This window comes from Seriola aureovittata, chromosome 3, assembly GCF_021018895.1.
Source record: "Seriola aureovittata isolate HTS-2021-v1 ecotype China chromosome 3, ASM2101889v1, whole genome shotgun sequence".
In the NCBI taxonomy this organism is placed as follows: Eukaryota; Metazoa; Chordata; class Actinopteri; order Carangiformes; family Carangidae; genus Seriola; species Seriola aureovittata.
This window is the reverse complement of record NC_079366.1, coordinates 11,606,853-11,621,566: the sequence shown is the minus strand read 5'-3', so window position 1 is coordinate 11,621,566 and position 14,714 is coordinate 11,606,853. Positions and strand designations below refer to the sequence as shown.

Genomic DNA, 14,714 nt, shown 5'->3' with positions numbered 1-14,714 from the left:
GGATTTTTGTCACAACTGTCACAGCACGTAGCCGGTCATGGGACCCGTATACAAGAGGATTCAAATATTTGATTGGTCCAAATTTGAGGAAGCTGCTGTATGATTGGTGCCCTGTACTATCAGTCACCAATTCTGGTCTGTGATTGGTTGTTCATCCATTTCCGCTTCGCTAGCTTTTACTATTTTTTTTTTTTTTGGTCGTCCTTCTTCCCGTTGAGCTAATCGGTTTCGGTCAAGCGCTACACCTGCTCCCCGTTTCTAATATTTATCCTCATATAAGTACACACAACATGGATGATTTTGACATGCTGAACGCGCCCGCCGCTGGAAACGGTGTCGGCTCGGAGGAGGACCCTGCAGCCGCGTTCTTGGCCCAGCAGGAGAGCGAAATCGCGGGGATTGAGAACGACGAAGGATTCAGCATCTTGGACAGCGGAGAGGTCCCCTCTTCGCTGGGAGAGTCAAACGGTGGGTGGCTGCAGCTGTGGTCAACTGGACACAGTTTGCCTCTGTTCAAAGTTAACATTGTGTGTCCAAATAACTTTAACCCTATTTGGCTGTCCCTGTTACTCAACGATAACGGTTCCGTTAAACGGTAATTTGGTCCGGGATGGACACTGAAGTGGACGGTCTTTCAACCAGCTTGCTAAGATTAGCTGCGCTAGCAAATTAGCTACGTGAGCATAGCTAGCTTTGACGTTAACTTGTGTCTACGTTATGAAGAAATGACAAAAAACACGAACACATAAAAATAAAACTCTGAATGATTAGTTAATGTTTGTTATTTGATGATTCAAGGTTTCGCTCGTGTTTCTAAAATGAATGAAGCTGTCTGATAACATCAGTTCCTGGCCGTGTCATTCATTGCTGCCTATCAAGCTTAACTATATGCTGACAGCGCTATGTGTAGCTCGAGCCGTGTTTGCCAGCTAACCTTACACTCTCAAGAGGAAACCGATAGAGCTGAATGACCTTTGACTATGACTGCCTCATATCCTCGAAGCTGCAGCTCAGTTGTGGTTTAGAAATTGTAGGTGGTACAAAATGCTGACATGTCACATTACGAAATGTGTGTGTATGAAAATCTTGAGGATTCAGCAAGAGTAAGGGATTCCCAGTTAGTTAAGGCCTAGTCATTATAAAGTTGTTGTGTTTTTCTTCCCATATATATTTTGTCCTGTTTTACTTGTCTGCTTGATTTCTAACAGCCATTTTCCTTGTCTTTTTAGATGGTGCTGTCAACGGAGAGCTTCATGGGGTAAAGCTTTATTTACTTAGTTTTTGTTGTTAATATTTTGCTCTTGAATTGTTAAATTGTGTCTGCCTTGATCTCTTTACCTCTAAATAATGGAGCTCTTACTTGCAGCCTCTCAAGACCTGTGTTTTTTATCTCTGCTGATTCCGCAGAGGATCTCGTTTCAGTCAATTATGATAACATTGTACTCATACCTGGCCTTCATTCCTATCAGTATTTTTAATGTTGTGCTAGGTAAATGTTGCTAAGATCTAGGAGCATTGCAGTATCGCTAACAATGGATTGGTGAAGCTATACGAGCATGGAGGTGATTGGACAGGTTCTAAATATGCCCACAGATAAAACAGATTATCTAGACCACTTAATTTGGACGTATAACTGAAAATTAATCCACCTGAAATGCCAAACGACATTAAGTACGTAAGGTCAAATCAGAACCTATAATTTGTTCTGCAAATTATGATGGATGTTTACATTGCACAATCTGGGTAGCAAACCCTTCGCTTGTGCTCGCCTCTAGAGAATTTTGATCATCTGATCATGAGACTTCTCATGTGTCTTGGCTTCATTTTAGTGAAGTACCATGTTCACAGTGAGTACATTTTAGGGAGTACAATGTTATAATTATTGATAGGGATGATGCCCAAAATATAAAACAAAAGTTGTTATAAACCAGAATTATCCTTAAAGTGAATTGATGAGATTAATATATAGTAGTCTTGCTAATGCAATGTTGCCCCAGTGGATTTTCTTCATTTTATACATCAATTCTGCTGCTTTGTTGTTAAATAAAATGTAAAGAACACTAAATATTTTTCTTTTAGCACTTTAGTAGTGTGATTTTCGTGCTAACCTCAGATGTTTGAGTATCTGGCAGTCAGATTTGCTCCAACTTCCTTTTCCTGTGCTGTCATTGCAACATTGCTGCCTTTTGCATTGTCAGGACTTCTTTCTAGCTGTGAGAGAAAATAAGCTGATTCAACTCAGTGGGCCAGATTTGGTTTTTAATAAAGCCTTTCAAACACCATACAGCTAAGCTTTACAAGCATATATACTGCATACATATAGGAATAAGGACAACAAACTGACTACATTAGATGATGCCAAATATCCTTGCAAATTTCAGATGATAGTTGGAAGGTGAGTTATTGAATAATTCAGGATGAAGGACCGTTTCTGTACCATATCTCTCTAAATCTCATTGAGAAAGTACTTTTTTACCATCTTCCTATCATCATTTCCCTTGTTTCTCAGGAAAGCAACGGTCCATCAGATGCTTATGCAGCAATTTCCAATGCAGACCGGCTGCAGGCCGAACCTGAAAGCCTACGCAAGTGGAGGGAGGAGCAAAGCGAGAGGCTGGAGTTGCTAGGTAAGCACAGACCAGAGGGAGTGGACGGACCCTGCTCTTTCAGATGTAAAGAAGTAAAAGTTAATATTGTGACAATTGTGCCAAGTGTTGGTGTTTCAAATCTAGCAGGTCTTTTTCATGGTATGTGTGTAAAACATTAGTTAAAGAACACGCATGTTAACAACGTTGTAAATTCTTCCTTCTCTAATTCCTAATTTTCCTCCCATGTCTCCTGCCCTGTCATTCATATCATTGTCCCCTGCTGTTTTCTTTACCCTCCCATCTGCCTCCTCACTTCTTTATCATTCCTCTCCCTGTTCATCTCCCTCCTCAGACGCCAACTCTCGCCAGCAAGAGTCAGAGTGGAAGGAGAAGGCCAAGGTTGAGCTGGAGGAGTGGCATGCCAGGCAGAATGAGCAGCTGGAGAAAACCAAAACCAATAACAGGTACAGGCATCTTAGTGCTCATTTATGCTCCCTTTATGTACAAAAATAGATATGTACATTTCAAATGATGATGCAGCTATCACTGCCCAAATACGTCCATGTGTTAATTACATTTGCATGGATGTTGAGCAATACATAGTTTCTGACGACAACAAACATGGCGACGGTGGAGGAGCTCGTAATAATGTATCTCCTTAAGAAGGAAGCAAAAGCAGAAGCAGCGTTGTAGACGGCGGTGGTCTGTAAGGCCATTGAATACTTAAAAAGTTCTTTCTCGTGTCCTGTGGTTGTTGCTCACTTGAACTATTGGCTACCCTGTCCCCACGATTTCCGATGGTACAGCTCTGTTTTGTCCGTATCCATAAGCTTTCAGAAAACGTGCACAATTACGGACAAAATGAACAGAGTACAGACAGAAGACTGAGTCTATATCCATATATGTATCTAATGTTGACAATAAATTGGCCTTTAGAGGGATAGAAACAGGACAGAAGGTTAATGTAAATGCGGGAAGGCTAATGTTACTGTAAAGAATCAAAAAAACAAGATTTTAGATTCACAACAACACACAATTTTGGAAAATGTTTGAGTATTTAAAAAGGTTTTTAATATTTGGTCGTATCATTATCTTAGAATAACTCCACCTCTGTGTTCCAGATCAGACTAAAGTTGTCAGATCTCACGACAATTCCCCCGGCTTGTTGCATTAGCAACATATATTCAGGGCTTCCATGGTAACCGTAGTATTGCAATACTGCACTGTTGAAAACACTTGCATGTGTGTTTATAGATTGTTAAGCCTCTCCGGTTGATCTAGTTGCCAGCTGCCAATGATTGGAAAAGCCCTCATCTGTGACTGTGATTAATATTTCTGCAATGGATTCATTTAGGGACATGCGTTAAAAATTGTCCTGCAGCGCACCGTTTTTCTGTTCAAACGAGTTGTTGTTTGTGATTAAAATCCTTCCATCATGGAAACGTGTGTAGACATGTTAGATTTGGATATTTCCGGGGAAAAAAAGCATTAAATCAGTGTTTTGTGTCCTTTATTCATCCAGTATTTGCTGTAAAAACAACTGTTTTCGTGTTGTGATGAATGAAATTGATGGCAGCCTTATTGACTCTGTCTCTACCAATCTAAGCTGTGTCAATGAACCCAGCGTAACGAGCTGAGCCAATGCAAGTTACAAAATGGCGGATCGCCAATTTACAAACATGATTGGAGAGATCTGTGCTGTGCTAGCATTTAGAAATCCAGTGCAGCACAAAAGCAACATTCAGAGATGAAATAATTTGCAAAGATAGTTATATGAAAGTTGTGTGCGTTTGATATGAAGCTCTGCCTTGTCCTGGTCTGAGACTGCTTTGCAGCATGGCACCACTGAAAAAACAACAATAAACAAGTATACAATTCCTTTTAAAACTGAATCATCTTTGTCATTTTGATAGCAACAATATACCTAATAATTGCCTAATAATAAGTCTATTTCTATAGAACTAAAATCAGGATAAATTATGTAATTTGCAGACAAAAAACACAAATCACTGCACAATTGTCACATTTAAGGAGTTTTGTCTATTAATTGTATTCTAAGTATAAATTTTGTTAATTGATCTTAACTAGTTTAAAATGACAACACTCAATGTCATTGTAATGTGTTATTTTCTTTCATGTTTAACATGTACTAAAAACTGGATGGCTGGTATATTTGTGTCCTCCACCAGGTACCTCATCATTCTAACTAGCAAAGTTTGTCTCAGTTTCTCTTGCACTGTAATGTAGCCCTGTGGCCCTATTAATAATGAACTACCAGCAGCCATGACTTTGCTCATCTGGTGACCGTGTATGTTTGCTTGATGGAAAACTGTTCCTGCTCTATAATCCGATGATATGGATGATTTTTGTCTCGTTAAAAATATATAACTTGTATAACTTCTCATACAAATTTGGAAGTATGGGACAAAATCTGCAAAGAGTTGGGGCTGCAGCCAACAGTTATTTTTTACCATTTGGAAAAGATGGGTTCCTTTCTCCCAAATTTAGCAGAAATTAAATAAATTTAACTGAAGGCTTTGTCTTGCAAACAGTCAAATAAAACAAATGTATTCAGTTGAAATGATATGAAGCAACAATGAGCAAATGAGTCCTCACATGAGAAAAGCTGTAATAATAATTACCTAAAGTTCCAACATACTGAAGAGTCAGGATTCAATCAACTAATAAGTTCAGAAGGTGGAAAATTTGAATTTGATACTATTTAAAGTTTTTCTGTCACTTACATAATTTGTCTTAAATGTGAAGAGCTAACAGTATCATGTGGATCACCAGTCCTGTGTAATTAAAGAATTTCAGGGGGAGAACACAATCAACTGAGAGCCTCCCTGAACCTTTGAACCTCCCCAACACTTCTATTTAGTCCCTCCAAAAACCTGAGCCTTTGATTATATGCCTGAGCATATTATTGTGTGGTAACCTGTAATGCTTGTGTTTCCATCCTATTCTCCCTTTTACTGCTGTCTCTCTTCTCTCCTGCCTTCTTGCTGCTCTGTCGTTTGGGCGGATGTTTGTCCAGGGTGCTGGATGAAGACTTCTACAAGCAGCCCTTCTCTGAGCTCATTGGTTATGTGTATGTTGCTCCAACTAACATCCTCCTCCTTAATTTTTTTTGTTTTGTTTTTGTTTTCTCCATCGTCATCAGCCCCCAGCATCCAACCATTGACATCATATTCCTGTCATTAGTTAGGGCATTAGTTACCTCCCCCTGTGTTGCCATGTTTTACTTCCATCTTCTGTCTTACATATTTAACTACTTGGATTTTAATTGTTTCTCTTCTCATCTAACTTGTAATTGCTGCTTTTGTTTGTTTTTGTTTTTTTTTTTAATACAAACCGCAGTAATTTTCACTGCATATGTCTGCATGCCAGTTGTGAGTGGATGCCTGTCAGGATATTTCAGTAAAGGGAATGACTGCATGCAACTACGCACTCACTGCCAAGCTCCTCAGTCACATCCACTGAAATCAAGTTAATGCTCTCATCATTATGCCCGTGTTGATTTCTTATCCATTACTCACTTGCAGATCATTTCCCTTCAACTCATATCAGCAAAACATTCTGCAAAAACATTTCATGTTCAAGTTTCCAACAATTATCACTTGCTTACATTAATTGTATGAAGTTTCCCACAGAAAGTGTTTTGTTTCTTCTTAATGACTTCTTATATTTGTGATTTTCACCAAATTAATCTACAGAGTAATAATAGAGTAGGATGCCTATAGATTTTATTTGAAGTAATTGTGTGTTTACATGTGGAAGTGGTGTTTGTAAACTAAAATGTGGTCTCCCCACTCAAAGTCAGTGGAGGAATACTCAATACAAAATACTCACCCTAACTTTCCACATTCCCAGCCACAGCTACTCACTTATGTAAAGACAAGGGCTATGTGCAGAGCAGGATACCGCCAAACTAAACATACATAGCTTTATTAATTGCGTTCCCATCCGAACCCTTCATTGAACAGTGTATTTAAATATCTTATTTAAAGTTATTAGGTGTTATTTTTGTCATCTCTCCTCTCCGGTTACTTAACTAAGTATAGCTGGGGTTTTACACACACTGCCCACAGGATTCAGAATTTGAAGTTGAAACCCTGTTTGATACCCTTTGAGGATATTTTCTTTTATAGGCTGCAGAAAGGTCATTAATAGTTTTTGGCCAGTAATCATCTCTTCAGAAATACAGTATACTATAGTTGATATATAGTATTATAGTTCATTTCCAGGTAGCACTAAACAGTTCAAATTTGGTTTTCCTAAAGCTGCTGATGTCCAAGCTCCAGCACTCACTGTCCCTATTGTATCTCTCCTTTCTGTCTTATTCTCTTAGATAAAATGTACAGCAAGATTTTATTGCTGGCACCACTGCTGATGTCATGAATACACAACTGCTTCAAACTGAACTGTGTTCATGCTTTATTAGAAGTTTAGCTGCTCTGTAGCTACTGCTGTCATACAGGGTGACATGCTAATTCGCCTTAAGCTTGTTGTCCAATAGCCTGAGCTGTGCAGCCTTTGGTTTTGCTATCAAGTTACTTGGGACCATCCATTGGTAAAATGCTTTTGTCAGGGAAAGAGGTATTTTATTATGTTCTTTCAATCGTCCATTTTTTTAATGTGCACACCTCAATGCAGCCTATGCAGGGTATGATTAGCTTGCATGTGGGATTTTCATAATTCTATAGAACAAATTGCTGTTCAGCCTCAGCAGTGTCGGTGTAGAATGACACTGCGTCACACCACTTCTTCCTCCTTCATCCTGTTGGTTTGAGTCTGGGACAAGGACTGCCGGGCCTCATTTATAAACATTCAGTAAGACCAAATGTGCTCAAAAGGTGTGAATACCACTTCCCACGCAAAAGTTGTGATTATTTAAAAAAAAAAAAAAAAAAAAAAAGGATACAGGAGAATGAACACACCTACACAATCTCTAAAACGATGCCATGGAAAAAGTGTGGACCAGACATAATTGGTAAAGTAGTGAAATAAATGCTGTTTATTCGTAATTTATAAAGAAATAAAAAATGTTTTGCCCATCTTAGATTAGGATACCTCAGAAATTCTGTAGTGTTTATGACCAAACCTATTATAAAAGATTTATACAGTTTTATAAATGAGACCCCAAGCTATAATGGCCTTGTGTGTCTAACTGACAGAAATATGGCATGAGACAGTATATACACTCTCACCAAACCAAAGGCTGCACACTATTATTTCTGTAGAACACTAATGAAAAAAAAAAAAAAGGTTTAAAAAAAAAAAAAAAAATGTTGCTTTTGCATGCTTGCTTTCTACATCTGCATTTAGCTCATTTTTGTTGTCTTTCATTTCGTCCCCTCCCCTCTCTCTCTCTCTTCTAAATTCTGACTTGTGAAACTGTTTCTCCCTGTTTTCTTTTCCTATGCACCTTAAAGCACACACATTAACCATCCTTGCTACCGCCTAGACCAGTTAAGTAAAAATATAAAACCCCAGAACCTCCAAATACTCTCTATTTTTGACAGGCGATAGATGCAGTTCTTTGTGTGTGTGTGCGTGTGTGTGTGTGTATGTGTGTGTTAGATAATTATGCCTTGTACAGATACCCAGTTTACCAGACCAACAGATCCACTGCCTAGATAGAGGTTTGGTATAATGTCCCTTCTGTGATGTTGTGGTCCTTCTAGTCCCCTGTGTATTTGTAGTTGGTTGTGACAGTGAATGTTCATTGGCTTCTCATCCCCCATTTTGCTTTGTGTACTGTGTTGTAGTTAGTAGCTGAGCTTGTGCCTGCAGTCGGGGTGGGGACTAGAAGAAAGCTTTGTAAATAGAAATAAAATACGGCAGTGGAATTATTACAATGTTTTGTGGGTTGGGTTTGATGATGGTTTACATTTGTTTAGCCATAATGTGTGGCTTGCATCTCAAAATGTTTTGTGATAGTGGCACTGATCCATTTTTAGTTTTTAAGTTTTGTCTTCTTTTTTCACTTTTGTGTTTTAATTTCAAGTGTGTGGTAAGTCCTGTAGTATAAATGTCTTTTTTTTTTGTTTAATCGATGGTTTAAAAACACCTGACTAAACCTTGACTAAGAGGACATTGATTGATCTGTTCCACGATTATGACACATGAAATCAAAGTGTAAACGCATTCTTTGCCACACTTCCAATAGCCTGCTTTTCAGCTGCAGCAAAGTGCATGGCTAAGGCCCAGTAGTGCTTCCAGTTCTTTTGGGCTTGGTTAAAAAAAATAAAAAACCGAACTTGTCATATTATTGTTCCTTTTTTAATCAAGGACAAGTATACAGATGAGCTTGCCATCCCTATACTTGGGTCTTGTTGAGGAAAGAGAACATTGAAAATATGTAACTACAGGGCAAGTCCAAGTTTATGGGTGTGGGCAATCTCCCCTCCTTCTTTTTAACCAACCAAAATGCTTATCAGACCTTATACAATTATTACTATTTTCAGCTTCAGTTTGTTTTCTCTTTGGATTTCTCATCAGTGTTTTAAACAGTGGGATCCAAAAATCTGAGACCACTTTCCCTAGTGGTGTCAGACTTTTTGATCCGACTGTACCAACCCATACTGTTGTGGAGAGTTGAATATACAGGCTACTGTACTGTAATGTGTAAGCAGAGTTGGGGGCATGTCACAGGTAATGAAGACAGGTGGATGACTGTTTCTGTGTGAAGATTGAACTGTCCTGCTCTGAGGTAGACTCTGCTGAACCGACAAACTCCCACCAAGCCAAGAAAACGATACAAAACACAGACTTATCTGTCATGAGTTCTATTGTGGAGATTTATATCCAATACATACGGGGAATATTTTTCAAATCTTGAGGATTTTTCTGGCAAATCAGTCAGTCATGCCAGAGTCAACAGTGTTGAGCTCAGGAGTCACTACCAAGTTTTCCATCAGAACTTGTGTTTGTTGAGAATCAGCAGAGGATTTTCTCAGGGCTGTACGTATATCTATGTTTATTTTACCTCTTCCTCCACTGACTGTTCTCTATTCCGTGTCCTTTCCTTCTCCTCTTCCCTGGTGCATGTAGGGCGGCTGAGGAGGCGATGATTTCAGATCTGGATGAGAACAACCCCGGCACGGAGTGGGAGCGGGTGGCTCGGCTCTGCGACTTCAACCCCAAATCCAGCAAGCAGGCCAAAGACGTGTCCCGCATGCGCTCCGTCCTCATCTCCCTGAAGCAGTCCCCACTTGTCCGCTAGGCAGCCAAGGCTGGGCGTTATTCCATATCATCCTCCATCACCACACAACAACCAACCCAACTACCGATGTCCCATCTGTATTGTAAGGACAAGGGGGCTTGAACCTCATCTGTCCATATCTGTTTGCCATACACAGCCCTGTGTTTTCTCCCCAGTGGAAGGATATAGCCAGTGGTCCCACCCCCACCTATCTCCTCCTGCCAGGGCTGTAGAGATTAGCCTTGAAGCACCAGCTCACCATTTTCTACCCCCTGAAAGGTTTTTACCTTTGTGCACCTCTTCCACAGACCAGTCAAGACCTTGTAATTCCTCTTCCTTGTTGTTTAAAGAGATCAGGGCCAGTTAGATCTTCTCCGGGTCTGACGGTCTGTGGTCTTGTGTAACACTTTTGTAAGGGTGGTGAGTTGGGACACTAAAAGGGAAGGGTTGATGTTTGTTTGGGCCGACAGCTACACTACAACCTGCTTCTCATGGCCCCCAAATAATATCATTCCCATCATGCTGTACTCTCACTCTTAACCTGTCAATCTTATGAATCTTTCATTTCACCTTCAAGGGTTGATTGATGATAAATGGATTTATTCACTTTTTGCCCTCCAACATATCACCTCATGTTTTCCCAACCTTACAAAAAAAAATGTATCCTCAGAGTTTTTCTTTGCTGTTTTTTTAAGGACCAAACTCTAAGACAACTCCAAATTCAGTGTGTGTCCTTTGAACTGTGTGTGTAGAGCCTGATTGTGGCATGTTGTGTTAAATTTTCCAATCTATGCATTTCCTTTTGAACACCCCCCCCCCCCCCCAAACCAGGAAGTGAACAAAGTCCAGTCATTACAATAAATGTCAATAAATGTGACCCGTTTGTATGTGCATTTAAACCTCAACAGTGTGCGTATGTACTCTATGTGTGCACCTTTGTACATATACAGAAGGCAATATATATACAGTATATAAAACATTTATGTCACTGAAATTAGACAGTTGTGGTTTTAAAGAAAAGTAGATATCAGCCAGCTGCTGCTTGACCATGCGTGTTCATTGTCCCTTTGATTTCAATATCAGTAAAAAGTGAATTAAAGTGTTTATCCTGTCATTCTTCCACTTGATATTGAATGTTATTGTGTGGCTTCTGGAAAGATAAAAGTTTAACTAACCTGTTATGTATAAAATAATTTATTTTCCATAAAGGAGAAAAACTAGCTTGTGTAGAAAATAACGATCGCAGTCTGACACATTCAAAAATACAAAGGTTGGCAACAAATGCTTAGATTTAATGCTGCTCGCTCAGACTAGTTACACAATCTTTGGTTAATCAGTCCTCCTTTTAGCTCTGTTTCAGTCTGTCTAGTGCTTTTTTGTTTTGCATAACAGCATTAATTATAAATAATTGAACTTAAAGCTGCACTAATCAATGTTTTTATGGGTGACATATTCTTATGTGTAATACGTACACAGAGCTAAAAGGTGAGTCACATTCACCACATGACTGGAACAAACTGCCAAACAGCGACTGCAATGAAATGGAGATGTGGAAGGGAGGGAGTATGACCCCAAATCACCTCCCCTGACGTATGACTTTCTGTTGGGTTAAAGTTGCATCTTTGAAGCTTCACGAATTCAGAATTTACCCACCAAAATTGCTTATCAGACCTTATATGATTATTATTATTTTCAGCTTCTGTTTGTTTTCTCTTTGGATTTCTCATCAGTGTTTTTACACCAGGACCGCACACATTCTAGCACCCCCTAAAGCTGCCACAACGGTCATTTTATTAGTAATTTATCCCGGCTGTAAAATTATACTCTGTTTTTATTTTCTTAGTATCTGTTGCTTTAGAAATACAAAATTTCCAATAAATTTAAAGTTAGAAAAAGTATTTTCCCAAACAATATGACACTGGATGCACCATTATATCAAATGTGTATATTCCAGATATCTGTGCTTTCATTTATTCTTATTTCCCTCAAACTGACATATTTGGTGTCTTGGAAAAAACTGAGATCTCCACCAAAATACAACTATAAATATATCAAAACGAGCAGCTTCTTCCTATCTCCCTCCACTCTTTGTTGTGTTGGATGCACTTTGGTTTGTTTGCAAAATCCAGGAAGAGAAGGTGGGATGAGCTAGTTTCATTTGACTAAAGTTTGAATCAACACCTGCTCCATTACGTGTAGTTTTAGCACCTGTGGAGGTGGGACTCCTCGGGCTTACTATAAAAGGCAAATTGTACCACTTGGACATTCCTACAAATTTTTTCACCTGAGGGACGTTCGCTTCACTTGGCATCTCTCACCTGTCAAGTTGTGAAAAATCTCACTCCTGTCTGCTATTCACTCATCAGTTCACCTGTATCACCAGAATGCCTCTGCAGTTTGAGCTGTGTCCCGGAAGAATGATCGGAGGTGACCATCCATGCTTCATCATTGCTGAAATTGAACAAAACCACCAGGGAGACATTGAGATTTCCAAAGAAAATGATCAAAATGGCAAAGGTAAATTAAAAAGGTGAAACTGTGTCTATAAAGAAGATAGTAATTTTAAAAAAAAACGTTGCTTTGTGCTGTCAAAATCAATCCAGTCTCTTCTCTTCTCTGCCCCGTTGTCTTCTCAGGACTGTGGTGCAGATTGTGCTAAATTACAGAAAAGTGAATTAGAGTACAAATTCAGCAAGCGAGCCTTGGAGCGCCCCTACAATTCAAAGCACTCCTGGGGCAAAACTTACGGTGAACACAAGCGTCACTTGGAGTTCAGCCATGATCAGTACCGGGAGCTGAAAATCTATGCAACAGAGATTGGTATCTTCCTCACAGCCTCTGGCATGGATGAGGTAACATATATTTGAATACACAGCCCAGGTCCACTTTACTCCACAAGACAAGTGTAATACATTTCAGCACACTGGCTGTTCTTGACATTATTGTATTCTTTAAGATGAAAAAAAAAATACAATGGATGAAAAGAAGAAGAAAGAATTGCTAATACTTAGCCTATGGAGGTTGGACATTGAAATACTTAAGAGCAGAGAACATACATAGGTTTGTGCTCTAACTACGTTGATTTGCATAGATGGCTGTGGAGTTCCTCCATGAGCTGGATGTGCCTTTCTTCAAAGTTGCTTCCTGTGATGCGAACAACTTCCCCTATCTGGAAAAAACTGCCAAAAAAGGTAAAAAGCTATATAGTATGTAACCTCAAATGACTCTGACCTGAACCAGTGTTATGGAGGTACTCGCCTGATAACATCAGCTAGACGTTGCTTTCCTTGTTCCTCAACATCTACAGGTTGTAACAAAGTTGTAAAAGAAAAATATTAACAGAAAACAGGTGTGCGAGGGTTAGGGTAAGGCACTTTGAAATGTTGGATATTCCAGCTCACCTCTAAGCTGAAAGATAAATAGATTCCACATAACTGTTATTCTGCTTTCTTCAAACTGATTTTCATATTTGGAGGTAAAACCCTGCGCTATTTTGACCACACCTATGCAAATATTTTCTACCACAGTGCAAATTTAGGTCACAAAATGTGAGCAATGTGTCTCTGGAGTCATGGATGGCGCTGAGGAGAAGGGAAAACAAATTCCAACTTTTAAGGGAACATGCAAAAGAAGAAGGAATCAAAATATGACCACAAGCCAGTGCATTAAATCTCAGATTGTTTACTGTATGTTGATGAAAGTGATGTTTTATGAAAAAAAGGTTCATGCATGCTGTCATAGCTTAGTATGAAAACCAAGGCTGAGCTTGCAAATGTAAAGAAAACTCTGTTCTTTTTGTGAATAAATTCAGGGTGGTGGATCCTATGACACACATCATAACTTTCTCTATGTACCGATCTGTCTGTGTCAGGGAGGCCCATGGTGGTGTCCACTGGGATGCAGTCCATGGAGAAGATACGTCGGGTCTACAAGACAGTGAAGGAGCACAACCAGAACTTCACCCTTCTGCAGTGCACCAGTGCCTACCCTCTGGATCCAAAAGATGTCAACCTCAGTGTGATAGCAGTAAGAGCAAAAGAACAAGTGTCTCCTCCCAGTCGGTCGTCATGTCCAATGAGTCCTCCCTGTTTGGGAGAGAGGAGTAATAGGAGTGTTGATTTCATATTACATCCTTCAAACCTGGAATTAATCATGATACAAGTGGTTAATTGATCAAACAACAATATAAACGTTTCCCAAAGCTAAAAGTCTATAAATGTGGATTACACAGCAGTTCTTTGACTGTAATAATAATAATATGGACATGCTGGATGTCATGTAGTGTGTGTTACCTCGTGTGAAGGATGCTGACAGTATGGTCACATGAAGGACATTGTCTTAAAATCTACATGTTACATTTCAAACATTCTATGGAATAGAAGTTTGGGGTTAAACTATTGCATAGGAACATCTCATGAATTACAGAACAGCTAGATATTTAATTTTACATTCTTCCTCAGATATGTGTCTGTGAAGAGAGTTCTGCTGGTCACTACCCAGGACTGGAATGTGGGTTGTAGTTCATGACTCTTATCTAGAGAGGGACAGAGGAAGGGAGGGTGGTGTGTGTGTGCGTGTGTGTGTGTGTGTTCATCAGTGGCGATTGCTCTAAGACTGCAAGGGAAGCTCAGCTTCCCCTAAAATTTCAACAAAATAAGTGGTCAAATATGTGCTGTTGTGTGTACATTTCATTGACTAAATATGCGCTAGAACACGTTCATCTTTTGTTCAGAATCAGCTCCTTATCACAGGTAACCGACACGACTTCTTCTCATTCATCCCCGCAGCGCCACAGAGCTTTACACAGTGTAGACGCTGAGCGTCTCCTGACTTCAACGGGGAAGCAGAGAGTGGGTTGTTCCACTGCAGCGAAACTAGACGGTCATTGGATAAATGCTGGGCTTTGTCCCGCCCATCGG

The 14,714-nt window shown here is 39.6% G+C and overlaps 1 protein-coding gene and 1 pseudogene across 3 annotated transcripts; both read left to right on the top strand.

Annotated features, from left to right (window-relative positions):
• Positions 1-194: 194 nt before the first annotated feature.
• clta (clathrin, light chain A) lies at positions 195-10,909 on the top strand. 3 transcript variants are annotated; one of them, XM_056371804.1, is made up of 7 exons: positions 196-468; positions 1,230-1,258; positions 2,510-2,627; positions 2,941-3,052; positions 5,626-5,679; positions 8,024-8,059; positions 9,645-10,909. In XM_056371804.1, exons 1-7 carry the CDS (start codon positions 291-293, stop codon positions 9,814-9,816), a joined length of 699 nt encoding a protein of 232 aa, XP_056227779.1. In that variant the 5' UTR covers positions 196-290; the 3' UTR covers positions 9,817-10,909. The 3 variants fall into 3 exon arrangements, with proteins under 3 accessions (XP_056227780.1, XP_056227779.1, XP_056227782.1); XM_056371805.1 differs by lacking the exon at positions 8,024-8,059 and having other exon boundaries at positions 195-468; XM_056371807.1 differs by lacking the exons at positions 5,626-5,679; positions 8,024-8,059 and having other exon boundaries at positions 198-468.
• A 1,149-nt stretch (positions 10,910-12,058) lies between these two features.
• Positions 12,059-14,177, top strand: LOC130166288 (sialic acid synthase-like; annotated as a pseudogene).
• The last annotated feature ends 537 nt before the right edge of the window (positions 14,178-14,714 follow it).